This window comes from Athene cunicularia, assembly GCF_003259725.1.
Source record: "Athene cunicularia isolate RWA chromosome Z unlocalized genomic scaffold, athCun1 chrZ_part4, whole genome shotgun sequence".
Taxonomy (NCBI): Eukaryota; Metazoa; Chordata; class Aves; order Strigiformes; family Strigidae; genus Athene; species Athene cunicularia.
This window is the reverse complement of record NW_020799145.1, coordinates 2,373,172-2,400,627: the sequence shown is the minus strand read 5'-3', so window position 1 is coordinate 2,400,627 and position 27,456 is coordinate 2,373,172. Positions and strand designations below refer to the sequence as shown.

At 38.8% G+C, this 27,456-nt stretch overlaps 1 protein-coding gene across 1 annotated transcript in view; it reads left to right on the top strand.

The window, feature by feature from the left end:
- Positions 1–5,935: 5,935 nt before the first annotated feature.
- Positions 5,936–27,456, top strand: part of GLIS3 (GLIS family zinc finger 3) — a 172,082-nt gene continuing 150,561 nt past the window's right edge. Inside the window, exon 1 of the mRNA XM_026866816.1 lies at positions 5,936–6,320. Within this exon, the coding sequence (XP_026722617.1) occupies positions 5,936–6,320 (385 nt within the window). The remainder of the gene's footprint in view (positions 6,321–27,456) is intronic.

Here is a 27,456-nt window from a genome sequence, read left to right as displayed (position 1 = left end):
GCAGCGCGGGGTGTGTGAGCAGCGCGGGGTGTGTGAGAAGCGCGGGCAGTGTGAGCAGCGCGGGCAGTGTGAGCAGCGCGGGGTGTGTGAGCAGCGCGGGCAGGGCGGCGGGCAGGGTGAGCAGCGCGGGCAGGTGAGCAGCGCAGAGGGCAGCGCGGGCAGTGTGAGCAGTGCGGGCAGGGTGGCGGGCCGTGTGGGCATCGCGAAGAGCATGGTTAAAGCTGCTTGATGCTTTAGCTTCGAGGTCTGTGGGATGAGCCATGGCTGTGATAAGGGTGGCGGTAGGTATCTCCCAGGCCATCTGCTCGGTAGCCTGGGGTGGTTGCACGCACTGCCCCACAAGGGGGGGCCTGTGGACCTGTGCCTCTGGCTCTGCATCGCCGCTGGCTCACATGGGAACAGTGTTGGTGGTTTCCCATGTCCTGCTTGCATGGAAGCTCTCACCGTTGCTGACGCGGCAACGTTAGCAATTGTGGCTACACTCCTGGAAAGTCCGAAGTCATTACAGGCAAAGCTAGCAGGGCAACAGTGTGAGTAAAAGGTGCACAAGTCAGGGTTTGCAGGAGCCTTTAGTTACTGGGAAAGGATGCTGTGGCTGTTGACAGCATGTCAGAAAGCATGCCTCTGACTCCTGTACGCAGGCTGAATTGGGTTTTTAAAGGAGCTTGTCTGGAATTTGTAGCTAGCCCTAATGAGAATAACGTTGCTCCTGGAAAGCTCAACCCCTTGCAGTAGCACACCTCTGACATGGTAGAGAAAAAGCTGAGATCTTAATTACTGTAATAAAAACCTGAGAAGGATTTTCTGGCAGAATGGTGAAAATGCTTGGTTCCGACTACATATAATATACATCATCCTGTTCACTGATAACGGCTGGCCTTTTGATGGCAGTTCAGCAGTATCGGTGATTGTGCTCTGCTCTGTGTTTGTACAGTCCCTTGCACAAAGGCATTCCTTTCTGTGACTAATCTTCCTAGGAATTATAGTGATGCAAGTAATAAGTAATTAGTATATTTCATTACGTTAGCTCAGAGAAACTAAATGCTTGGGGGCTGGTTGTCTCACAGTGCTGAAGAGGAACTCCTTTAGCTTTCATTTCCCTTGCTCGTTGATGTTGTATCAAGAAGGCATTCTGCTGGTGTTTGAGAACTAGAATCTCTCAGATAGTGTGACCCTTTTCTAGTTTTCATTGGCTGACCACCTGGGCCCAAGAAAGATGTAATATTATCAGAGTACTGCTGTTTGGAATGAAGCCCTCTGTGGTAGTGCAAGAATGCAATTGTCAAGAAATGGATACAAATGACCAAAACAGTGGATGCTAATGTGAGGTATTTATTATTCTCAGTAGTGCATGACTTCTGAGATGCTGGCTGGCATGGAGGGTGGAGAAGATATTCTCTATAAATTGAATGAAAAGTTTCAGTTTTGAAGCCACATTGTCTTCCTTTATTGAAGCTGTGATTCTTAATGTACATATTGTTCCAAGCCTAATTTCAAGCTCTCAGCTGTTCTTTTTTTTTTTTTTTTCCTAGTTAAAGCTCTGTGTGGTTTTCCTTTCCAAGAGGAATTTATTACCATGCCTTGCTTCGTAAGCTAGAGCCAGATAACTGTACAAAGGCTGTAATACCATGACTTTCTATGTGTGTGTGCACTTTTCAGCAAATGAGTTGTTAAGTTGGTGGCTTACACCTACATTAGGTTGTGTCTTTGTCACAAAGAGTTGTGAGACACAAAAACCTCAGGAGCCTCCCAAGGCCCCATTTCTGTAGACATTGAGTGGTCAGTGAGGCTGAGGTGAGGCTTCCCTGTAACTTTTGGTGGCTGTCCTTTCCCCCTCTCCGTCCCAGTCCTCGACTCCACCTCGACTGACTCATCAGGGCTGTGATGTCAGGGGAGGCAGTGGCTTCTAGGTATTTCACAGTGGTGCTACTGACAGGCAATGCTCCAAATACCATGACCTTGCAAGGAAGTAAGGGCTGGCAGGGGAGAGCAGAGTTTGAAGGGGAGGTAGGCCCTTTGGGTGGCCTTGAGGTAGCTCAGCCCTGGTAGGAAGTAAAGGCTTTCCTGGATTTGTGCCAGGGGGATCGTGGAGGGGAATGTGGAGACAGAGTTACTTGGCTGTCCCTGGTCATAGTGGGGCTGATGGAAGACACTCACAGTCTTGGAGCACACAGTCCTAAGGGAGGATGTTACGGTTCATGTTTGCTTTCCGTGGTGTATGGTAGCTCTTGTAGAGGTGAAGTGTATCCACTGGAAGAATGGAGAGGAGGGACTGTTCAGTACCTTGTCTTTCTTTCAGTCTTCTCTTTTGGTTGGGGATAGTGCTTGCTACCCTATGCACAAAGTGCCAGTGTCAAATAACTACTTTTGTGAAAGTGTTTTCTGAGCTGTATTTATTACAGTTCCTTAAACTGATCTCTGTATTGGAGTAATTCAGATTTTATTGAAGTTGAAATGTATCTTACCTCTTATTTCAGTGGGTGAAGCAGTAAGCCAACTCTGATTACTTTTGAAAACTGCACTGTAAAAGCAGACTATATGGCATACTGTGCTGCAGGCACAGATTTGTGAATTCGTCTTTTGTTTTGCTTTCTGAAGGATTAGTGTTCAGATTTTCCAGAGCTTCAGCTTGAATTTAAGTTTTACTACATGGCTTTCTGAAAGTGAATTTATGAATCATTGTTATGGATCTTGAGTAATTATGTTGTCATGCTGTTATTGATAAATGCAGAGTCATAGAGCTTTGAGTAATGTCAGCTTAAAAAAGGGAGACTTTATAAGCAGTGGATGTAATTATATGTCCTTTAACATCCATGGGAGCATGGAGAGGTCAGTACAGTATCTCACTGATGGACAGAAATATTTCATTAAAAAGTAACAAGTGCTTGTGTTCCTTTGGTGGAACAAAAATATATGTCAGCACAGTCATTAAGTTTCAGGATAGTATTGTTTCCTTTTTTTTTTTTTTTTTCATTTTAACTTATTACATTAACCTTCAACCCTATGCAGGATTTCTAAGCTTATTTCTAAATAATCTATTGTATTTGATGCTGTATTCCTACATTTTCCAAGATTACTTTGGTTAGAAATTTATTATGTCTATTTTTACTGTTATGGGTAGCTATAATTTGGATCTGATGCAAAAGTCAGTTAGACTTTCAGACTATAATTCATGTCCAATTGGCATTTAGTCAGTTATACATGCTTTAATACAACTGTAGGTAATAACCTTGTCTTAGTTTGAATCAGTTTGACTACTGTAACTTTGATATGAGAAGGTCCTGACATTGTGATGGGAGTTGATAGTAAGCAAATCTAATTAATGAAAACCCACTAATGAACAAGTAAATAACAAAATAATAATTAAAAAACATGGGAAAAGTTACGCTCTCCAAGGTGCTTTAACATTTTAAAGAAATGAAGCACTTATTTTTATGTTAATATAATGTTTACACATATTCTCAATAGAATCGAGAAGGGGACTAGAGGAAGAAAATGTGGATAAGTTACTTAACTTGTTTCTGCTTTCATAAAAAAGGTTGTTTTGTTTGTACTTTCAGGTCATTTGGTTCAAAATACAGCTTACTAGCATGAGGAAAGAAACTATGGGCCTTTCTTCAAGTGTAATAAATCCAGCAGCAGCCAATGATAAAATTGGGACAACGACAGCATAGAACACTGTTACTCATTGTAAGATATTACCAGAGACGAATAACAAAGGAGACCAACCTACTAATGCCACAAATTGTATATTGGCCTGGATTTTATTGAGCTGGTAGGTATGTGTAAACTAGGTAGAAATATTCTTCTGTTGATTAAAGGTGCTTTTCTTGAGTAAAGCTAATTAATTTGTCATGTATAATCTTTTCTTGATTATATTAGTACATTTCTCATGTAGTTAAAATTGCAGACAAAAATTTACAGTGAAGAAGGAATTTTATTTGTAACCAGTTTATACTGACATGGTGAATACCCTTGCCAGCAAAACAACTGCCTTTTTTTTTTTATACATCCTTTTCTAAGGGTCTAATCACCTGTGTTAGAGCAAGGTACAGTTTGCTTTTAAAACAAACTTGGAGAATTTAAGGATATTCAGATCTACCTGTCCTTGGCTGAATTGCAGAGGGTGGTTTATGTTTCAGCCAGGCATGAAAATAAATAATATTGCATTTAATTGGTGTGCTTTACAATTTTTATTCCTGTAATATAAAAATGTAACGATGAAAAATAGTGTGTATAATAAATCTTCTATGACCATTTAAGTGTGGTTAGGACATGTATCTCTCATTAATGTCAGTAGGGGTTTTGGTCTTGCTTTTGAAGATGATGCATTTGGACCTTTCATTATTAGTGAGTTTTAACTGGAGAGTGTGTGTGAATATCTACGCGTATATGTCTGTACAGACACTCAGATGGCTTTTACTCTCATGTGGAAGTGTGCTATGGATGCAGTTTTGCGAAATAAATGGAGGTATTTTCTTTGGGGATTTTTTTGACAGCACACAGATGGAGAAAATTGAGACATTGCAGAAGTGAATGGTTAAGTATGAAGGTTTTACATGAAATTCAGTCATGAATATACTGGTTATAATCTCATTGGCTTCAGTGCTGAAAATCTCGTGTGCTGAAGGTAAAAGTTACTGTTCAGTATTTTGCTGCAGCAAGATAATAATACTTAATTAAAACCTTAATGCACACTTGAATGAAAACCGTAACTGAAGCTGTACTTCAGTTTTACTTCTGTCAACTTAATTTGTTTGTCTGAACAATTTAATTAGGCACCAAGTCTATAACTGAACAAACTATTTAGACATGTGCTTAATGTTAAACATATGAACCTAGCAATGAAGTTGAGCATGTGCTGTTCAGCTGAGTTAGGGCTGAAATTACCCCATCTGTGTGATATCTTAAACCCAGTGATTTACACTGACAAGTGCAGCTTTTGCCTACAAATCTTTTTTATGTCAGGAAATGTTTAGATCTGTTGATTCTGCCTAAGGGTAGGTTGTGGCTGAGATGATCTCTCAAACCCTTTACCAATCTTGTCTTGTAAGATTTAAATAACAGGAAAACATAACTGAAGAAAGGTCAGAGTTCAAAAATCATTGGTATAATTTGAATTATATCCTTGAAAATTTGCTTCTGTATGATTACATTAAATTGTGGCATATCTATAGGCTTACAATAAGCATCCACTTTTGTAAGTGATTGCAGTTATGTTTATGAATACTTCTGTTATGTTTATGAATATTTGTGTGCTGTGCTTTCCTGCAATACTTCTCTAATTGTGAAATGCCACAAGAGTTTGAAGGACCACAGAGGCATGTCTGTGGTTTTGCAGTTCACTCTTCCTTTTGTTGTATGCACATTTTTTAGAGCATGAACTGTGATATCTTTCATGTTTTGTCTGTATCTGCGTGGTGCTGGCCTACTGTGTGTGCTTTTCAACACTGTTTTAACTAATAGACTATGGAGATGGCAGAAAAAGGGGTGATAGCTGTGTTCATCCTAATGACAACTCTCTGACAGAGAGTCTTTTCACTCCTGGCTGCCTTCTTGCACTTGGTCAGCATTCACTTAATTTCATGGCTGATTTAGCTAATGTGAAGGCAACTGACCTTATTGCAAACTTCAGCTTCTGATGAGGCAGGTTTTCTCCATGTTAGAGCTCTAAGTCATTGCTTGCCTTTGTTCTTTCTCCCTGACAGACCTTACAGTGCTCCTACTTTGTTTCTTGCAACTGGTAATGTTACAAAGTTAACAGTACTGTGCAGTCCTCTTTCATGTATTATTTACTACAATATTAATTATTTTTATTTATGTATTTTTTCAAACAGGTGCAATACATGATGGATTACTTACTGGCTTTGGATTGATATCAGTCATAGCTGTGGGTGTGTAAAAAACACACTTTGATTACATTAACTTCTTAAAAATGAATGGGAGTTCATGCAGTATGAGCCACCAGAAAACAGGTATTCTTCATGGACGTAGGATGATCAGTAGACATCAGATCCCACCTGTCAGAGTTCATGCAGGAGTGCCCTGCCCATCTTCAACTAGCAGCACCCCAAGCCCAGCTACTGGAAACTCATCTGCCAGCCTATACTTAAAGATGCCCCTTGGAGTAGGGGTAGCTCCTCAGAGCAGCATTATTGACAGTACTATTCACCTTCCTGCTCTAAGTCCCGGGAAACAAGTGATTACAAATGGGAAGCCTTTATTACAAGTCCCACAGCCCCCAGGACTGTCAGCCCCACAGTCTTTAAAACCAAAACAGCAAGAATTTGGAAATACTTTCTCCCCATGCACAGGTGAAGGTAAGACTCCTTCTCCTATCACTACTAGTAATAGAATTTCTTCTCCAGTATCACATACTCCAATGATATTGGTTTTAGTAGATGGAATCTGGTCTGTTTTTCACCACTCTTACTACAAAGGAAGAGATACTAAAACAGAGTGTTTTGCTATTTCCCACGAAAGTAATTGGTTGTTTGATTATTCCCAGGGGCTTTGTATTACACAGCAGTTTCTCAGAATCCCTGAGTTGTCCCAAGATTCTTCATAAACAGTGTTGTTTAACTTAGCTTTGCTAACCTAACCTTTTGACTCAACAAACCCAAATAGTCATTTTATGTTCTGTGGCACCAGAAATTTGAGAGTGTTATCAGAAATATTCCTTCTTGTTTGCATGAACACAGCTTTCGGGTGGTGACTAACAGCTGCTTATTGATGAAAGCTGCAGTGTAGTCATGATTTTTAGAGTGCTTAGATTGAACTGCTGTAAAGCACTTTGGAGCATGTCTCAACTATAGATTTGCAATCCATTTTCAGGACCACTGTTTATGCTGTAGAAAATAATGATGCATAGCTCTCACAATATTTGGAGGCTGTTGCCCTGTGAGTAAGTGCTTGTACATCAGAGATTTAACTATCTATGAGAAAGTACCTAACTGTCTGCTCTTGGGTCTCTGAAGTCAAAAAACCACTTTTGTTTTCAGTACTTCTTGACTCTGGTCATGCTGGAGATGTGAATCACATTTTGGAGGAGTTTTGTAGCATTTTTTCAAAACTGAATATATAGAGACATGAGAATTTAAAGTATAGAAAAGAATTAAATGTACTGAAATACCAAGAAAAGCTTGGGTTGATATCTGAGTGAAAGTGCAGAGAAGGAGACAGAGATTTCCCCTTTTATTTCAAGTGTGTTGATACTCTTCATTTTCTGTTTTTCTTCACTGCTTTCCTTTGAAAACTTAGGAAGTACATCCCTCTTCAGCAAGGTTTACAGCCTTGAAACCGGTATCATTTCAGAACAGGTTGAAAGTTAATGCATGCTTGAGTGCTCTGCTTAGTCAGACCAGTGGTAATGCATATGCATATTCATTGGGTGACCTCTGAGATCACCCGTCTGCTGCTTTCTTTGGTGGTGGTGGTGGGTGTAAATCACAGTGTATAGCTTTAAACTCTGCTACAGTGAAGAGAGATGGACTTCTCACAAGATGAGCTTTGGAGGAGCTTTTCTCTCTATCTTTCACTACAGGTAGAGCCTGATTCCTGCTGTCTTCACAATTACGTGCCTAAAACCAGGAGATCCATGCTGGGATCTCAAAATAGCCCTACATAACAGCTAATCTACCTGCAGTATATGTTGCCGAGCAAAATCACAGGGTGAGGAGAGTGTCACCTGGTTTAATGTCCTTGGTTTGGGGATTTTGATCTGCTGTGCCTGAATGTTCTCTTCCTAGCTGCTGTCATTTGCCCCTTTCCTTCTTGTCCTGATTAGCTCTCACATGTGTAGTCTGCTATTTTGTGGCATAATGAGTAGAGAATTCAGCTGAAGTGCTGGCATTAGGGAAGCTTTAGTGCTAGTTAGACAAGATACTGTGTCCTTCAGATTCTGTGTTTCTATGGATTTGGTAATTCCTCATGCTATGAAGTTCTTGATATTAGCAGGACCACTTACAGAGTTGAAGATTATTAGTGCAGGGAATGTACCCACTATGGAAAGAGTTCTGTCTCCTTCACTTGGTCATGTCCGGGTAAATTTCTAACTTTGAACATTGCTATGCTGTTTAAAGCATAGCATGTATGTAAATAAGACTGTAAACCCTACAAAACTGTTCATGTAGTTTATGCTTGTGCCGTTCTTTCATATTTTGTCCTTTTCTAGTTGCAGGTACATGGAGGGAAATGTCTTTTGATAGGTACTTACTTTAGTTAAACCTCAAGCAGTTTTCCTTTTACAGTTGTCTCCATATCAGTTAGAGAGGTTTGCAGGTTTTTTTTTTTTTTTTTTTTTTTTTTACTTTAAAAGATAACAAAATGACTTGGTGGTGGTTTTGGAATAGTCTCCCTGCATTCTTTCAGTAATCGATAAAACAGTGTAAAAAAAAAAAAAAATCCCAGGAGCTTTAGTTTGGGATGGTGGAAAGAACAGAGTATTTTGGGGCAATCCAAGCATGTGCCTTGTTTTTTTTACAGAGGGTTGTGGTTTTTTTTGACAGGAGGTGGTGCTGAATGCACAAAAAGAGAACAGAAATAATCTACAGTAACCACAACATGTAAGGAGTCTTTACTTTGTGTGAAGACTATCTTCTATAAAATTACAAAGCTTTGAAAGAAGATGGTTTTTAGAAAGGATTCCGCATAAATCACATAAGAGAAATTGTTATGCTTTTGTGCATATTATAAACACATTGCGCTATGTTACTGTATGGAGAAAAAAAAGCAAGTCTGAACATGCACTGGTGTACATTTATGACTTAAGTTACTTTACCTCCTGTGAGGTACTGGTGGTGGTATATACTTTCTAGTACTATGTTGTGTATATGAAAAAGAAAATTGTATAATGGTGGATTTTTTTCTGTACATAAAAATGTGCTAGAACACAATTTTTGTTTTGCTAGGAGTGTACACTTTTGTGTACCCATATTAGATGTTTTGTCATAGAAATTAGATGCAGTATGCAGGCATAACAGTACACATATTTGGTATTGGAAATCTACAGTCTCTTACTTTGTTTGATATGTGCATTTGACCACGTTTTGTGAATAATTGGTTTCATACCTTTTAGATTTACTCAGGCCTAGAAAGAGACCTTTACTGACAGTATCTACTGATGTGAAAGTGAGCTACAGAGACATCAGGCAGGAATGAGCAGAAGGAGGTAAAGGGTGAACAGTAAATGAAGATGCAAGACTCTAACCTGGCCAGCACTGGTCTTCAACATCTCTCATCAACGCAAATCTTTTGACAGAAGTCTTGCAATGAAGAATAATGTAATTTTAAAAATCCAGATTTCTACATAGTGTTTTATTAAAAGGGTTGGTTTGGTTTTTATGAAGTGTGTAAATAGTTCAAATAGTTGAAATTAAACCTGTGATTTAAATGTAGTGATGTCTAGAAGTTATGTATTCAAGGATTAATTATCAGCATATCTGCACTTGATACACTTCTGAATAGTATTTTGTTTTCTAGAAAACCTAGCAGCTGTTCTTATTGCTTGTCTTATTCAGTCCTCTGTACAGACAATAGACTTGTGAGCATGAGCTGGACTATGTTCAGGCATATCCCAAGTGTTCTCCTCTCTCATGTAAAGTCCCAAATCTTTCTGAAAACAACACATTTGCTGACAGGACCAGTATGTTCAACACCTGTATTGTTTTCTTTTACTCAGTGAATGAAAACATGTTTTTGAAGTACATCAGGAGGTATTAAACATATCCCTGCTTTTGTAGGTAGTTGCAGGAGGTGGCTGTGGGAGTAGTTCTGGAGGACACCTTGATTTTTTCCAACATTCTAAGCACCAGGGGGGGGGAGGGTCCTGCTGAGGGAGTTGGATCCTTGGTCTGAAACTCTGTGATCATGCTTAACATGCTTATGGCAGTTCATTTAAAGTTTAGGAGTGGATTTTCCTGTCCTGTAAGAACATATTATAGTCTTAAAGCAGCTTGGATTTGGCTGATGGAGAATTTCCGCTGTGACCAACATTCCATGCTGGGGTGCTGTTGGTGGAGGTGGTACAGATGCTGCGCCTCCAGCCACAGTGCTCATAACCCAGTGGAAATGTCCAACATGGACATGGGGAGGGGAGAGGCAGCCTGTCAACCTGGATTTTGGTCTTCCTTATTGTGATAGTAGTTTGAGATGATATGTCTGGCAAGACTTTCTGGAAATTGTGAGCAGCTCTCAGTCATGAGAGCTGTAGCCATCTCCTTGCATCTCCCATTATCCCTGGCAGCAGTTGACACTGCGCATGTGGGGAGTTCAAGCTTTGGAAACCAGTCCGACCTTTTGTCCACCCTGACTGCTCTGCTAAAGCCCATGTAGTCAACATGTGGGTATGTGACTAAGGTTGTGTTATAGTTGTGATGAGTTGACATGAAAATACTTGAGATGGGACTTAAAGAAACAAATCTGGACGTTTGTTAGTAAGAAATGCAGAAGCTTGTGTGAATAGACATGGACCCCTTTTGTTCTCCTTTCCAGGGCTGTTGAAAAGACAGCTGTCATCTTGCATTTCTGTAGTTCTGCAGTGTTGTTTGTTCCTTGACCTGAAAAATCACTGTATAGTTTATTTCCTGTTTTCTTGCAAATGTGAATGTATATATTTTCTAGTAAAATGAGTCAGCTAATGTTCATGTGTAAGATGAGCATATTTGCTCCTGGAGATCATTAAAGGCCTTTCTACCTCTTTCTGTCCTGGAAATACTTTACAGGCATTAAATCTTGGGACTGGGATTTTTATTTGTTCTTTTTCCCCAGTGGCTCTGGAAGAAGCAGCAGCTCCAATGCTGCTAAGCTGTGTGAGAACTGTGAACCTGGTCAGGAGGTCCATTTGTCTCCAGTTGCTAAGAGAGCCTTGTTTCACTTTTGAACAATAACCGCACAGGTCTGTGAGGAGTGTTATATGCAGAAGTGTTAATCAGTAAGCAGCTTGAGCCATACTTGAAATCTCTTTAACATAGTTATTTTGCTTTCTAGTACTGTTGTTTTTATGTGTCAGTTGGCGCAGTCTGAAAAAAGATGTTCATCAGTATTCTGTGCAGTTTCTTATGCAGAAAGCTTGACTCGAGACTTATTTTCTTTTTCAGTTGTTTTCTATAATCGTCAGCAGTTTTAAAGCATGGTTATTGATGATGTTTAGGTACAGCAACGTGATTAACTGATAATGATCTTAGTTTTATCTAGCATGACACATTTTTCAGCTTTGCAGATGCTTCAGTGACCTTGATACACTTGAAAAACGACACAGGATCCATCAGGGCAAGGAGATCATTACTTGCAACTCTGGCAGTTGTTGGGGAAATCCATTCTGAAAATGGGTCTTGGTGAATTCTTTTGTCTGGTCTAGGACTTTCCAAAGGGCACAACTGAGAACATGAGACTCCCTGAGTTTAATTTTGCCATTAGTTTTAGGCAAAATTGAACAGTAATCCTGGTCAGATTTGAGAAGGTTCACTGTGGTTCTTGGTATGCCTCTCATAGAATGTACAAGAAGTTCACTTAATTTTTATGTAAAAGGTAGTGCACAGATTCCTGGGGCAAGTCATTCATTTGGAGTGCTTATTTTAGGTTTGTTTTTGTGTTGTGGGGTTAGTTTTTTTTCCCTGTCTGTCATGTTTCTGGCATAGTTCAACTCTTCAACTCCTGAACATAAATGATGCTCAGGCAACTCTTGAACATAAATTATGGAAGGCAGTGATTTACATTGTCTCTGTGCTTTTAGGGCGTCTTAAGCATTCAGAATTTAGTTTAAGAACAAAATGTTTAAGAAAATAAAAATAGCTGGTGATACCAAAACACATGTAACACTATGTGTTATAAAGGCCCCAGGCACCTTTACAAAAAATTCCCTGAAGAGTGTTAGGCTTAATGCCAAAAAAGGATCCACTTTATACACAGGAACTGTAAAATCCCTCAAAAGTATTAGGCATATTGCCAACACTTACCCGTTTTGTGTTAAGAGTGTAATTTAACTTCTCTCATACCCAGCCTTATACCTTTATCCTCTGCTTTATTGGTCTGGATAGTGAGCTTTAAAATTATTTGCAGCTATCTAAAATGCAGTATAGCAAAGGGGTAGATTTAAGTAAAGCTCGTGTTCTATAATTTTCTTAGGACAAATATTATCCTTTCAGACTGGGGCAGACCAGTTGAAGGTGGTGGAGTGTATTAGTCGATATCATATTTATGACACCTTTTTTCACCATGATGATAGCTTGCTGTTGTCAATAGCACCCAGAGAGTATCTGCATCTGGAAGGCCGCAAAGAAAGCATCGGCAAGCTGGATAGAGGAGGCTGCACCAAGTTCATGACCCCATGGGCAACCTCTGGTGGAGATCTCAGTATGCCTTTGAATGTCCTCCCCAGAAAAATTCCCAAAGGATAAAATCAAAGCAGATGCACCTTCCTGAAAGGGTGACTCTTCCAGGAATGTAGCATTTCCTTGTTTTCTCCATTGTCACTGATTAAAAGATTCTTACGCATCTGCATTTATATCATCCTAAGAATGGTTAATGGATCTTGTATCCTCCTTAAGGTCTGCAGAGAGAAAAAATTGATGCCTCAGGTCAAGCCATCATAAACAAGCAAACCAAAATAGGCCAAATGATTATATTTTCACTTTGAGAATCTTCAGCTTAGTGCATGATTTTTCAGTTATGTTTTATCACCAGGAGGTGGCACTAACAAAACCTGTTTTCATACAGAGAGATGCATGTTTCAGCCATCTTTTTTATAGGGGAAATGTGGAATAAAAATCCAGTTGAAATATGAATGTTCTGCAAGTTTTGTACCTGAAAATTCTTGAAAACTGCTTTGAGGCCACCTCTCCCACTGCATGAAGTAAGATTTGAGTATTTTGGTCTGAATATGGGTAAGTCACTTAAATTTGCAGTGCCTCTATTGTTTTCAATGGCAAATTTTGGATAAATTCTTTTTACATTTATACAGTGCTTTGAGATCTCCACCTGAAGCAAAATTTACTTATATCAAACAATTTAAAGGCTTCATGTGCACCTACAGAGAACAGGTTATTCTCTTTATGTGCAGGAGCAGGGCCCACAAAGCAGACTGGTACACAGTCAAGCGTAGATGTGTGCAAATACTGATTTTTGCAGATGGATTTGGGTTTTTTTTGCATATTTCCATTGTGTTCTTCTTGAACTACATTGCCTTTCCTAGCAGTGCTATAACATGATCTTCACCATGGTAATGTGTTCCTTCATTTGGACCCCACTGCTGCATACTTGTTTAATAATGGTGAACAAGAAGCATACCAACTACTTGCTTTGTTTCAGCTGCTCTCTCCTACCCCTCACCTATGGGAGACAATGCGAAGAGAAGCTGCTGTTATGATATTCTGTACGTAAAGTGCAAAAATGGTCTTTACTTTCAGGGCTTGCACAGAGTTGTAAATACCTGGGATAGTCCTGTGAGGATCAGGGAGTTTGACTCAGTGATTCTTATGGGTCCCTTCCAACTTAATATATGCTGTGATTCTGTGATTCTATAATTCCTCTGTGAATAAAAGCTGGAATTGTGTTCACCAATGATTTTTTTTTTTTTCTTTTCTATTTTACTTCCAGCTAGTCTTTCTGAAATTGAATTTGATTATTATTTCTGTCTCAGTGTTCAAGGAAGCTAGGGGAATTATTTTAAAGGACCATGCTTACATATATGAACTTTGGCTTAGCTTGGACAATAAACTGTCTTACAGTGTATCATCTGACCTGTTTCTAACTGGGTTATAAATGGCCTGCACGTATTCCTTTGTCTGAGTAAATTTATCCTTCCAGGGTAAATTTCATGTCAGGCCAGTTCAATATGTGTTAAGGGCAGCAGATGAGGCACTGGGCAGGGAGTGCAGAGATGAAGATGTAAAAATATGGCTCAGCTGATGCTGTGCCACAACTTGGTATTTTCATCTTCATGGCAGAATTTTGTTTTGGTCTCTGCTGTGGTACTTGCTGCTGGAGCTTCTTGAACTATTGTGTGTCATCATTATAGCTCTGTGTCCCCTGTTCTCACTCTCCCCATTTGTTTGTCTTCCCTGTTCATGGTGAAGAGTTTCTTCTCTGAGCTTTCCTTCTCTGGATTCATGGTGAAGAGTTTATTTATTTTTTGTTTGCCCAATGACAGACAAAACCACTACTGCAGCCTCTGGGCATTACTACAACACAAGTCACAATGACAGTCATGAAAATATAATACATAGTAATGGGTGTGATGTGTCTATAGCGAATAAGTAAATGGGAAGATTTTTCTCTCTTGTACAAACAAACAAAATTTAAATGTGGTATTATCGGTAAGGTACCAGAACAAATATACTGCCATGAAATGCTACTGTAGTCTTTTAAAATGTGTTAATATGACCTGCAGCAGTGAAGTGTGGTTTTTATCTTTTCTCTCCCATGGTAGACTTGTTGGGTAAACAGAATTATGGCAAAATAGTAATTACTGACTGCTGTGAATTTACCAGTGAAAATTGTTTGATGGTAAAGTGGTACTACTTCTGTATTTCAGCAAAGAAACGTCTTCAGTTTTGGTGGCTCTAGGTGGGATTTTGATCTCCTAATTTATCTTTGATAGTTGATCTTGCAAAACCAATAAACACTTTCTGTTCATTGTCTTAAAATAAAAACCTAGATTATTCATAAAGGGAGGAAATTTTTGAGATTGGTTGAACAGCTAGGGAAGTTTGTTGTCTGTATTTAACCATCACATTTATAGGGCTAAGTTAAATATTGCCATTTTATACCTATGTTTGTGAAATTCTGCAAGCAGCAAGCATGCCCTTCAGCTGTTCTGTGGCCGGTGGTTCTAGAAAGATTTAAGAGGCAAGACTAGTAGTGTTTGGGTGTCACAGGGCTACATTTGCTGCTGAAGCTGGATAACTGTTGAATTGTTTCTAGAAGTTGATCCATAGTCCCTCCAGAATGGAAAGGGGTGTAAGGAATGTGTCTCACATCATGAAAGGAAGGAGGGCCTGGGGCAGGAGCAGGGAGTGAACTTTTTCCTTCTCTGGGCCCTTTCCCTCACTCTTGTGATACAGGATACAGCTGATACGTAGGCCCTTAAGAAAAAAACCCACGTGTCCAGGCAATATTCTCCAGTTGCAGCTCTAAACAGATGAAATGGAACTCTTCCTTGTGATAAAATTCTCAGTTCATCAGAGTTTTATGCAGTTAGTTCTACAGATACTATGCAGTTGATAAAGTCAGTGGTTTAAGTGGTTTTCTCTGGGCTTTACTGAGAAATATATCCCTATTTAGTCTAACCATTTGCACATTAATAGGCTGAAACAGAGTATGGTTCACTTTCGCTACTGCTGTCTTTTGGAAAAAAAACCCCAAAAACTATGTAAAAATCATTTGTGAGAAGATGACTAGAAAGAGGAATTCCTTTCTGGAGCAATTACCCTATTCTGTGGTGGAATTCAACTGTTCCATTGGTGTGCCATTCAACTCCCATCATGTATTTTATTTTCTACTCAGGCAGAACGAATATTTGGACAGTTAGGATACTAGCAAATACTTTGCTAATTGAGTGTCTTAGACATTTTCTGTTGTGGATTCATATCATTCAGATTTAAATGGAAAATAAATAAATGAATGAATGAATGAGAGCAGTGCAGTATATTTCTTCTGACAGGCTATTTTAAACTGCATACATTGGCAATTGTTGCAGTTATCCTACTTACTCTATAACAAGACTGTACATTTCTAGAGACTGACCTTCAGGAGAAATTAAGTTAGTTAAATAAACAGTTACTGAGATGCTTCTGAAATAGTGGAAAATGTTTGCCTCTTTGATTAGTCACTCTTGCAGCTGGGTTCACTGATCTAGTCCTGTGTTTTTGAACTTACTGTCTTCCTGCATCTGTACCCAGAAATATCCCTAAACTGTTGTGGTGAAAGTTTTTGAAGTTGGGAGCTAGGTTTCAGATGAAAACTATTGTGCAAATCTATAACTGTTTGCTTGCGAACTACATTCAGATGATGGGTGTGCCAGCACACAATTGATTAAAATTTCATATATGGTGTAACTTTAGCATGGCAGCTGTGTATTTTCACATGCAGGTATTGTTTCACAATACAAACACACAGTTTGTATACTTGAGCATTTTTTTAATTCTTTTTTTGGAAGCATGTGTCTAGAGTTCTGTGAAAATTCACTTTAAAATTGGACATTTTCTCTGGGCCTCTATATGGGCAACTGAAAGTAGAAGAGGGCCAGTGTGTGTGAGAATCACACCCTCAGTCTTTAGCTGTAGTTCTAGCAATCTTGACAGTAGCAAATGTTTGTCATGAAAAAGTATACAAGCATGTGTAGTACTAATACTGATGATGTCTGCATCTGTCTGGTATAGGCATGCCAACTTTTATCTTCCTATATAAGTGGTTTCAAATGAACATGAGACGAGAGTGTCTACAGTGTATTATTATGCTTTAACGAGCAGAGTCCACAATCTTTTCAGGTTTGTCATGAGTCTGACATTTTGTCTGAGGACAGCACCAAGCTGAGAGGTCAACAGAATCACAGAAGAGACATGCGTTCCCCAGATTTAGTTATTATAACAAAGCGGTTACTGCCTAACATTTCCCTTGTAAAAGCTCTGGAAAGAATTTTGGCATGACAGGTTGCCCTGCAGGTGTTCACATGGCAGATGGATAGTGTCTAAGGGGACATCTCCAGTGCATGAGCTCCTGTTGGTACTTGGAGTGGGTGAATTTCATCCAGTGAGAAGAAATGGTATCCTGGCAGACCCATGGTAGCTATGTGCAATGGTGAGGAAATTTGTATTTTTCTCACTACACTTTTCCCTTGCAAATGTGTCCAAAAGCCTCGTTCCTTGAAATGACAGCAAATCTTGCTCTAGCCAAATTCCTGTTGAAATCAGTGGTGTACTCAGAACTTTGTATTTGAGCTGTAATAAGGAATTACTTTGCACATCGATGTAACTCTTGTCTGCATGGTCAGAGTGATTTTGCAGAGCTTCCCACTTCTTTGAGGTTAGATCAATAGGGTAAAATGTTATTTTCATTCATGAGCCATTCCTATGTGTTCAGGAAAGGCTGCTGTGACTGACTTTGCCTTAGTACTGTTTATTCCTGAATGAAATAAAGCCTTAATAAATAAAGATTTTTACTGGAGATTAATATGAAGAAGAACAGATATTTCAACAATGGTGAGTGGATGCAGTACTTTATAAGTACATTTCCATTTTCACTTCCTTGCACTGTCTGCCTCTGTTGGGAAGAAAAAAAAAAAAAAAAAAAGGAATTGGAGGTGCTTGACCATTGCTGTATGGTCAGTTTCTCATCTGCAGGGAAGTAAGCTCCATCAGACTAAAATCTCCAACTAAGGAAGCTTTATTTGGATCTCCAACAGAGCAGTGAGATAAAGCTTTTTTCCTGCAGTGTCATGGAACTGATATTGTTTCATCTGCAGGAAAATCCAGACTCTTCTGCTTTTACAAAAACATTCTGGGTAATTCCTACCTTAGTTTTGGTAAAAATCCTTTACAGGATCAAGATTTGAGGAATTAATTACTAAAATATTTGATAGTTGATTAAAAATAGTAGATTAAAAAAACCCCAGTAGATTAAAATTTGCAGTGTGGCTAAAAAAGCAGCAAGTATTAAGAGCTTCCAAATTGGAAATGGCAGATACCAAGTGGAAATAGCAAGCTTTAGTTACTTTTCTCCCAAAATCTTCTTCACTTTTCTTATTGATCAAAGATAATACTAAAAATGTAAGTGATTAAATTTGGCAGATGTGATTTCTGAGTCTGTGGTTTTTAAGTGTTACAGCTGTGCTGAACAGTCTCAGGAAGGTTTCACGAATTCCATCTCGGTGCAATGTCTGATGCGGTTCCCAGTTGTTAATGGAGATAACATCTGTTAATGCCTGTGATAGAGAATGATGGTTGACCATTATACAATAGATATGCCACAACTTAATGTAAGTTTTCTAAATTAGGCGTTGTAAAAAATAGAAGAACTAGGGCTAACTTCTTAAAAAGAGAAAAGTGAAAGTAGAAAGCGGAGAAATCAAAAAGTTTATTCATAAATCCCGTGGAAACTTAGGTGAAGTCCTTGCTAATAACCAGTCCAGGAGTTTGGGTGCAGTAGCCAGCCCTGCCTGGTCGTCTCCAGTCCTTTGCAAAGTCTTTGCGTCTCTCTCTCCTGAGATGTGGCTGACTGTCCACCCACTGCCATCTCTTCAGCTCCATCCTGGCTCTTTGCTGTACCCCTGCAGTCTCTCCAGCCCACTATCCCTCCACTGTAGTGTCCAGCAGCTCCTGAAAGGAGGAAGGATCTCTTCCCCAGGGTTGACTATGTCCCTGCCCTTTCTATCTGCAAGCACAGGTGACCGGGAGCACACCGCTCGTGTCAGGCTGCTAGAGCTTCATCGCATTTTCAGGAGCTGTGGGACTGAAGACATGCAAACTGCTCCAGGAGCTTCAAGGCAGAAGAAGTGTTATCATGTTATTTCCAAAAAAGGGTTTTCCAATAGAGACTGAATTTTTAGGCTGGATTATGTTTTACTAACGTTATAATGTATTCATGTTTTGTTGATTATGAACATCAAAGAGTGATAATCTCATATGAACAGCAGTGAAATTGTACAGGTTCCTCTCTTTAGGTGGTATTTGGTATTGACTGGACTGAAGATGGAGGTACAGTGATAAAAAGGTTCTTTGTCAGTTTTGTCCTCACCCGAATACCCCTTTTCATTATTTTGCCTCTTTTCCTTCCTGTTATTTGAATTAGGAGTCTAAGGCTAAACAGAGTGCTTTTAACTACTCTTATATCCTGCCTTTTACATTAAAAAAATAGCTTTAGAGTTTAGGAGTGCAGTTCGTCTCAGTCTCTCTGTTTCTGAGACTTGAATGAGATGTGGCTACCATAAAGGCTTTAAGGTTACCAGGAATTTTACCATGAATGGTTTGGAAACATCCTAAGTAAGTGTTTTGAGCACAGAAGTTTTTAAAAAATAAATCTTTATATACAGTTTAATATTTTTTATTTAGAAAGGTAAAAAGAGATACTAAAAAGGCACTTGAGAAAACCCAGAATAAATGTTAATATTTGCCTGAATTTATAATTCATGCTTTATTCAAATACCCGTATAGTATGACAGGCAGTCGTCATCGTTGCTCACATTATCAACAGCAAGTTTACTTTGGCAATTAAATACAGTTCTTAATTGCATAACATACACTTTAACATCCTTGTTCTGTCCTACTGAGATGTTTGCAATGGCTTATTTCAGAGAATAAGTCAATAGTTCAGCAGCAGCATATTTGATCTAGACTGTACTTACATTTATTATATACTACTATCTGAACATGTTAATAAATCTGCAGTTAGCTTTCAAGTTCCAGCTAACCAAACTGTAATTGATCTATCAATCAGCATTCCCACATAAATGTTCTTTCTAAAAGACTACTGACCCAGCATTGCTGTCAATTAATTAGTGAAACATATCTTCTAACACAACCCACATTGTTTCTTGTGAATGTTTTGATGCTTTTGGCAGTAAGAGAGGACTACTTGGATATTTATTTGCTTAAGCATGTAGCTAGAAAATGAGTTGGCTTTCAAACAAGGAGAAATGTTTAAAAACTCTTTTGTAATGTAAGAGAAAAGCTGTTCATTTTGGGACCTCAAGGCCTGCTGGAAGACAGCTTTTGTTATCCTGTATCCTTCCTGGCCAACTCTGGAGCAGTGGGATGGTTAATGCTGCTGCCTGACTCTTTGCCCATAAAGGTGCAGGGTTGGTTTTTTTCTTCCACTTAATCTATACTCAGATTATTGTGACCTTTGTTGGACCACCTAAAGTGGCTTTCTGTTTTGACTTCGTGCTGTGTTGGCGGCTTTCCCATTTTGCATATACTATCAACTATTTTCTTTAGTGTGAAATAGTTACATGTCTTATTTTCATGTGAAAAGCCATTTATTTTTTAATGCATCGTATGTGTTCATAAGAGAACAGGGAAATTTCTCTCCTGAGCCATGATTATTTATCTCTGAAGCTACTGCGGTTCATATGATGGGAATATTGTTTCTGGCATCTTGATTGGTTGCAGTGGGAGTGATTGTTATTTAACTGCACTTGTTTAGGTGTGAAGATGGGAGAAGGAGCAGAGTTGTCATAATCAAAGCTTTTTGGATCACTGAATGCTTTTTAGAAATGCATGGAGAGGGAAAAGGAATGAGGAAATTAATTTTACATAGATTTGTATGTTCACATCCATTCATTCATTTGTGATCACACAAACTCTGGGCAGTATTCAAAACCCAGTGAAACTCAATTTTTGATCAGTCTGTGTATTACTGTTAACTTGGATGGGATGGGAAGAAATTTTTTCATAAAATGGCTTTGTATAGTTAATAGTCAAATTACCAACTCTGCCTAGGATCTTGACCGACACCACTGGTGGCTGGTAAGACCAGCACCATTTATTTTTAATGTTTTTTTTCTATGGCTGCTTTGAATTTTTTTTACAAAGGAAAAATCATTTTATTGGTATATATGGAAGCTGTTGAAGGCTTTGAAACCTTTATTGACTTCATGACAAGTCCTGTGGAGAAATGTAAGTAGGGTTGATATCTCACTGGGATGTTTAACTTACTGGGCATTTGAAAAGTGGAACAACTTCGAGTCAGCCCCAGGAAATACTTGGAAAACAAATGAGGAAGACCATGTGTCTAGTTAGCTGCTGAAAAACTTTTCACCCGTGCCTGTTCCACATAGACCCTTGACTGGTGGTTACCAAAGGCCACTGGTCCCCACCAGCTGGCATGGTGGGTAAGTCCTGGTGTGCTCAGCATCACAATTCTGTCTCCTTTCCCTCTATGTCTCATCTGGCAGCAAGCCTTTCTAGAAACCAATATGCTTGTTCAGGGTGTGCCTTGGAGCTTCATCCTATACCTCAGATAACCCTGTCTTTGCCTCTTTTGTATCTCCTTGGTACTTCTCATACCTTCCTGCAGCTGAGCCCCTACCAGTTATGTCAAACAGCAGTGACAAAAAAGGAAAACTTGCTCATGTAAAGAGCAAATACAATAAGTTGTAATTTTGTGGGGTGGAGAAACTGAAACTTGGGGCTTGCAAGAATTCTCTCTTTCACTTGTGGGGAAAAAAAAAATTTCCAACTCCAGTGATGAGTCTAATATGAAAAATAAGTATAAATAGATCTTGAATTTAAATTTTGCCTTTGGCAGACATAACTGTTATCTAATATGGAAAACATTGTGATGGATTCTGAAGACCTTTTGCCTACTAAATACTACACTGTGTAAAAAGTTAAGGGCTAATGGGAATAAAGGATCATAGTCTAGACCACAGAGGATGAAAATGTCAGTATATGTAGGACAACGAGGATTTAAACTTGAAAGTGTAATTCAAATACAGGTATAATTCTGTTATGAACATAGATCTTGATTCAAGTTTAGCAAGTGCTTGTGCACTTGTGTTGATTATAAGTACACATTCAGATTGGTGTCAGTTATTGTGTGGGTTTGTAAATCTATTTTTATAGATTTGAGTCTCAGTATCCTGTAGATTGCAGGACCTATTTAGACATGTGGATTTTCTCATCGTTGTGCACTGACACTTATAAGGGGAAAATTTAAATTTGTGGTTTGTTTTTGGAAGGCAAATGGCTGAAGTATTTTCAGCATTCAAACCTAAACCACTATGTACAATTTTTCCCAGGAGAAGGAAAAGGACATTCCTTTGTGTGTGTTCTGTAGAGGACAGTTGCAATCACTGATAACCAGTTCTAGAAAAGTGGACTGAGGAGAAAACATGGACCCTTGGGCTGGTGACTCTGCATAAGGCCTTGTGAGTGGGAATATCAGCCCCACTGCTGTCTGGCAGAGTTCTGAAACTACAAGCTGGGAAGCTCTTTTGACATGTCTGTGTCTGCTGTTGGTCACAAAAGCAAGGGTTTGTGTGTTCTTATTAACAGAAAATATTGCATGAACGTTTCCTGATTCCTACATGAGTTTCGTCTTTAATCTGGAGATTTTTTTAAATTAACATCTTGTATTGAGGATGGTGGTAGGGTCTGTGCAGCTGGGAAGACATTTCTTCTAGATGGTAACAACTTTTCCCTGTCAAAGGGTGAAGTTGAAACTCAGAATGAAAGGTTGCTGAAGTGGTTTATTTTTTAGCCTTTGTGGACAAGTCATAGAAGTTTTATATAAAAATGTTGGACTTTTTATAGAGTATAATGGAAAACTCTACTGGGTATTTCTGCAGAAGTTTTGGTAGTGTAGGAAAAAACCTTCATGTTAGATTCTAGAACGGATTTATTTATTTAATTCCAATTAAACTCCAGAATATGGTATTCTTCGTAGGAGAGATTTTGTTAAAATTAATATGTCAAAAACAGTGTTGAAAGAAAGTTAATTGAGTTTGGATTACAAAGTGCCAAAGATATGTCACTTACTAAGGGATATTAGTAGCTTTGAAATATAAAAGAGTATATAGGATTTTTTTTGTGTGTCTAAGTGTCTCCTCTCTAAACTTTTAAAAAGACCTGGGCTATTTTAGAACAGGAAAACCAAACTGTTAAAGAAATAATAACGTGTAGAAGATTGGCAAAGCATCTGATTTTCCAACTGCAAACATTTTTAAAGTACTGTTTTGATTTACTGACAGAAAAAGTGGAACATCAGTATTTTCAGTCATTCATACCTAATACCTGGTTGCAAAGGATGCAATCTGAAGTTCAGATGACTTCATTAAAATAAGTGAATTGCTGCTCCTAATGCAGTATTATAAGATTTAGGGTTTGATTCTTAGCAACTATTTTAATCAATTTTTCTGGTGAATAACTGTTTATAGTATTTGTGCTTATTATCTATTTACATAGTAATATATGCACATATCCTAAATTTGTATGCTCATGACTAATACAACACAAATTCAAGCTACAAGATGCAAATCTACTTTATTCCTATGTACAAGTGAATCAGATAATGTAGCTGTATAACTTGTGACCAGAAAAATAGTGGCCACTGATTACTGCTGTTTGCAATAATGCTCTTATCACCAAAGTGAAAAAATGCATCAGCTGCTTTTTTGCATTGCAGTAGGACATTATGCCAGATTTTCCCCTTATGTTGAAAGAAATACAAACTAAAAAAGCCCACATAAAATGACATACCTGTATTGTATTCCTGTCTGTTAGCTTTGGAAATGGAAAATGACCATTTCTTTCCCTGATCCCAGGTTCTGCTGCTTTCTCACTAGCAATTCCTCTTCTAGGTACTCTGAGTTGTTGCTTACTGTATCTGAGAAAATCTGCTGCTGTTACTGTACAAAGAAATTACAACTGCATATTACAGAAGTGTCTCAATGTCTGCACAGTGCCTGTGGCCATACCTCTCAATTACCTGTCATATGCCTTCAGTATGTCTCTTTTTGTCTGAAATGTACCTGGTCTATGAATATTAATAAATATTTTCCAGACGCTGCTGAATCCTGTTCAAATTTTTATAACATGATTCCTTGCATTAGGCCTGCAGTTCTATGTGGAGGATGAGTTCCTGGCAAGGATGAGTAGTAACACCTCTAAATTAGTGTCTGTGGCAGGTGTGATAACTCAATAGACACAGGTTAGTACTTGTTGTTTCCCCACCGTGGTAGTACGTGTCAGAAGCTCCTTCGGGGTGGTCTTTTATCAGATGGGATGAAATCAAATGAGGTGGAGGGCAATGATAAGTGTAATTCGTTTTTCATATCTCAATGATTGTTTTCTTGCTTCCAGTGTATGTTCTCTCATCCTCGTTGTGCTCTGGTTATTTCCCCATCACTGCTACCTTTTATTTTTAGACTTTTCAAAGCACTGTTCAAATCTCACCCCTCCACCCCCCCCCTTCTTTATAAAGTGATAAAAGGCAACTATAATAGCACTCATAATAATTAACAATGTTCTAGTGTTAAAAATACATACTTAACTTAAAAATACATAAAAATACATACAGCTACAGAAAGACATAGATATAGAGCAGATTAAAACATTAATTGAAGCCATCTTCTTGCACGAGAAGGTAATATTTTTTTTTTCCTCAGATTTATTACCTTGCCTTTTACTTCTAGTAATACACATACTGATTGAAATTTGTTTGGGTGTTGGAGCTGAAAGTGTGTGAAGGGATCCCTGTGGGAGGAAGAGGGAGAACAAAGTGTACATGCCCCATGTTTACTTAACCAGAGTATAATTCTGCCAGCTGGACAAAGGGAGTATGCCACTAATTGCCCTACTGAAAGCCAAGGGGAACACCAAGGACCAAATCTGTGTAAATGACATTCAGGTTACTTGAGAAGTTTTACAAAGCTGTACTTCCTGAGAGAGAGACCTGGGAAGCACAGTGCTTCAAAGTTCACAGGTTTCACTGGGAAGATGTAGTTTTGCTTTACTTTATTTTATATATTTTATTTTCTTTACTTTTAACTTCACTATTGTCTGCCTTTGTCTAGACTAAACACTGTAGGGTCAGTCTTCTTGTACTGTTTTTTGTACTGTTGTTGGACACCGAGAAGAACATAACTTAGTCTGGTACTGCTTATTGCATCTTATCTTTGCTCCTTTCAAATACAAATTGTGATTATCTTATGGCCTCATACATTAAAGAGGAAGACAGACCACTGAAAAAAAAATTTCTAGACCATACTTACTGCACTCTCATCATCTGTAGCCTTCAGAAAAAAAAGGATGACAAATTCTATATGGATGCCAAGAATAAAGGAAAGTCAATGAAACAAGCTAGAATCTCAGCACTACAAGAAAAAAAAAAAACCCACAATACTAAAACCCTGCACTTGGTTTATTCATTTTAAACAGCATAAAACACATACCCTGCAGAAAAAAAAAAAAAATCAGTGTTACATGTTGTACAGTTCTTACTCTTACAGCGTGCAGGGTGTAAAAGCACCTAGAAGTATTTGAATTTTTCTTGTTTCTTGTGTTTTCACAAAAGTCTGTCAGGAAAATGAAGTCAAAAGACTTGACTACATAATGATGAGCTTGAATTTACTATAGCTGCTTGAACATTTCATTGATGGGCTTTTTCAAAACCTTTAGTGATGGTCTCACTTTGATCCTGAGGTCTGAGTGTAGTGGAAGTGAAGCAAAAAATTTACTGGCACTTTTTGAAAATCTCATTTTACATTTACAGAAGTAGAGGTGGGGACTGAATGCAGGTGTGAGACAAATTTATACTCAAGGGCTGCTGAGAGCACCTGTAGGTAGGGGGCTGGACTGAGCAAATTCTGTGCTGTTACGGACAACACATGTCTCCAGTGGGCACATTTAGTTGGGTTCTTGCGCTGCAGAGTGCAGCTGTGACATGCTGATCTTGGTCTTCTTACATTGCCAGCTGACAAACATGAGCAAGTCTTGAAAAAAAATGCATAATTAAAGCACTGTGCAAACATTAACTAATTATGTAACTAGTTTGTGTAATTGTATATAGAAATGGTCTGTTTTGCTATTGTTGACACCCTGCAAAACTGTAAAGGTACTGTACAGCATTTTTGTTTTTTAAATATATAATGATCAGTTGATTGTGAGCTACCATGGAAAGAAGGTTTTGTGATCACCAACTTCTGAGTCTTTAGGTAAAAAAGTTAGGCATAAAATCAAAACAAGATTTGCAGCTGTAGTAGGTTTTTAGCAGGTTTCAGATCTTTCCAGTGTCTCCAGATCTTTTGACATCTATGCTTTCTCAGTCTAGATAATATTCTAAAGAACAGTGCTGACATTTGCCTGCAAGAGCTAGAACCAAGGAAAAAGCTCTTTTTTGTTGAACTTAAGGAGCCTATTTTGTCCACCAGTGGCTTCTCCACAATGGATGTCTGCAGATGTGCAGTGTGCTCCTGGGCTATGTGTCCCTAGACCCCCTCTGTTCACACAAGTGGCTCACCATGCCAGGACCCCTTCATGTCCCCTTAAATTTTGCCTCCTGATGGTGGGTAGAGGAAGAACACAATAAAGCTGGCAAATACCAAGTGGCAGCTCCAAATGTGCCTGGTGTTGAGGGTGGAGGGCAAACAGGGTCCTCTCAGTACCCTCACCAGTCCCTCTTAGCTTGAGTGTGAAAACAAAATGCACATTATTATATTTAGAGACAGCTCTGTGGAAAATGTTCACAGAAGCACAGCATTGTCTAGGTTGGAAAAGACCTTGAAGATCATCCAGTCCAACCATCAACCCAACATTAACAGTTCCCACCTAAACCATATCCCTCAGCGCTATGTCGACCCAACTCTGAAACACCTCCAGGGGTGGGGACTCCACCACTGCCCTGGGCAGCACATTCCAAGGCCCAACAACCCCTTCTGGAAAGAAATGCTTCCTAATATCCAGTCTAAACCTTCCCTGGTGCAACTTGAGGCCATTCCCTCTTGTCCTATTGCTTACTACTTGATTAAAGAGACTCATCCCCAGCTCTCTGCAGCCTCCTTTCAGGGAGCTGTAGAGGGCGATGAGGTCTCCCCTCAGCCTCCTCTTCTCCAGACTAAACCCCCCAGTTCCCTCAGCCGCTCCTCGTACGACCTGTGCTCCAGACCCTGCACAAGCTTCGTTGCCCTTCTCTGGCCACGCTCGAGTCATTCAATGTCCTTTTTGGAGTGAGGGGCCCAAAACTGAACACAGGAATCAAGGTGCGGCCTCACCAGTGCCGAGTACAGGGGTAAGATCCCTTCCCTGTCCCTGCTGGCCACGCTATTTTGTTGATAAATGTTAAGTCATTAATACCATTTGAGGTGTGCAGTGCCTTCTATCACTCCTTCTGTGTGTAATGAGTAACAGCAGAATCATCAAAGAAAAGCTGTGTGTGAAACTGTGTATGTATCTTTAGGAAAAAGATTCATTTCTGACCTAATGTATTACTGTGGTGAACATGTTGAGTGTGATCTTTAACTCTTCTTTCTCTCAGTTCATGTTTATAAAAATTGACTTTTACTGAGAGGTGTTGATTTATAAATAGAATTTGGAGGGTGTGAGAATACAAGAAGAATATATTCTCTTTCTTGACTAACCAAAATACTCTCTTAAGTGCTATAGCAGTTAGCCTAATTTTGTATAGTCATATTTCAAACATTATAGGACATGGATTCAGCACAAACAAACAAAAAAAACCCCTTTATCTTTCATTCTGCATTTCTTCTTATATTCAGTTTTGGGGATTCTCATTCAAGAAAGATTCTGAATTCCTTAGTCTCTGGGAAGACTTAAGAAACTTGTAGTATGTTAAACTTAGAAAGAACCAATCCACGTTGATTGGATTAAAAAAAAAAGTTCTGCAAAACAAGAACAGTCATGAGCAGATTCTTTCCACATGATTGCTTTTGTCATGAATTCCTTCACCATATACTAACCTATAAGTTCATTAATGATCAAACTGAATTATTTGAATAGTTCTTTA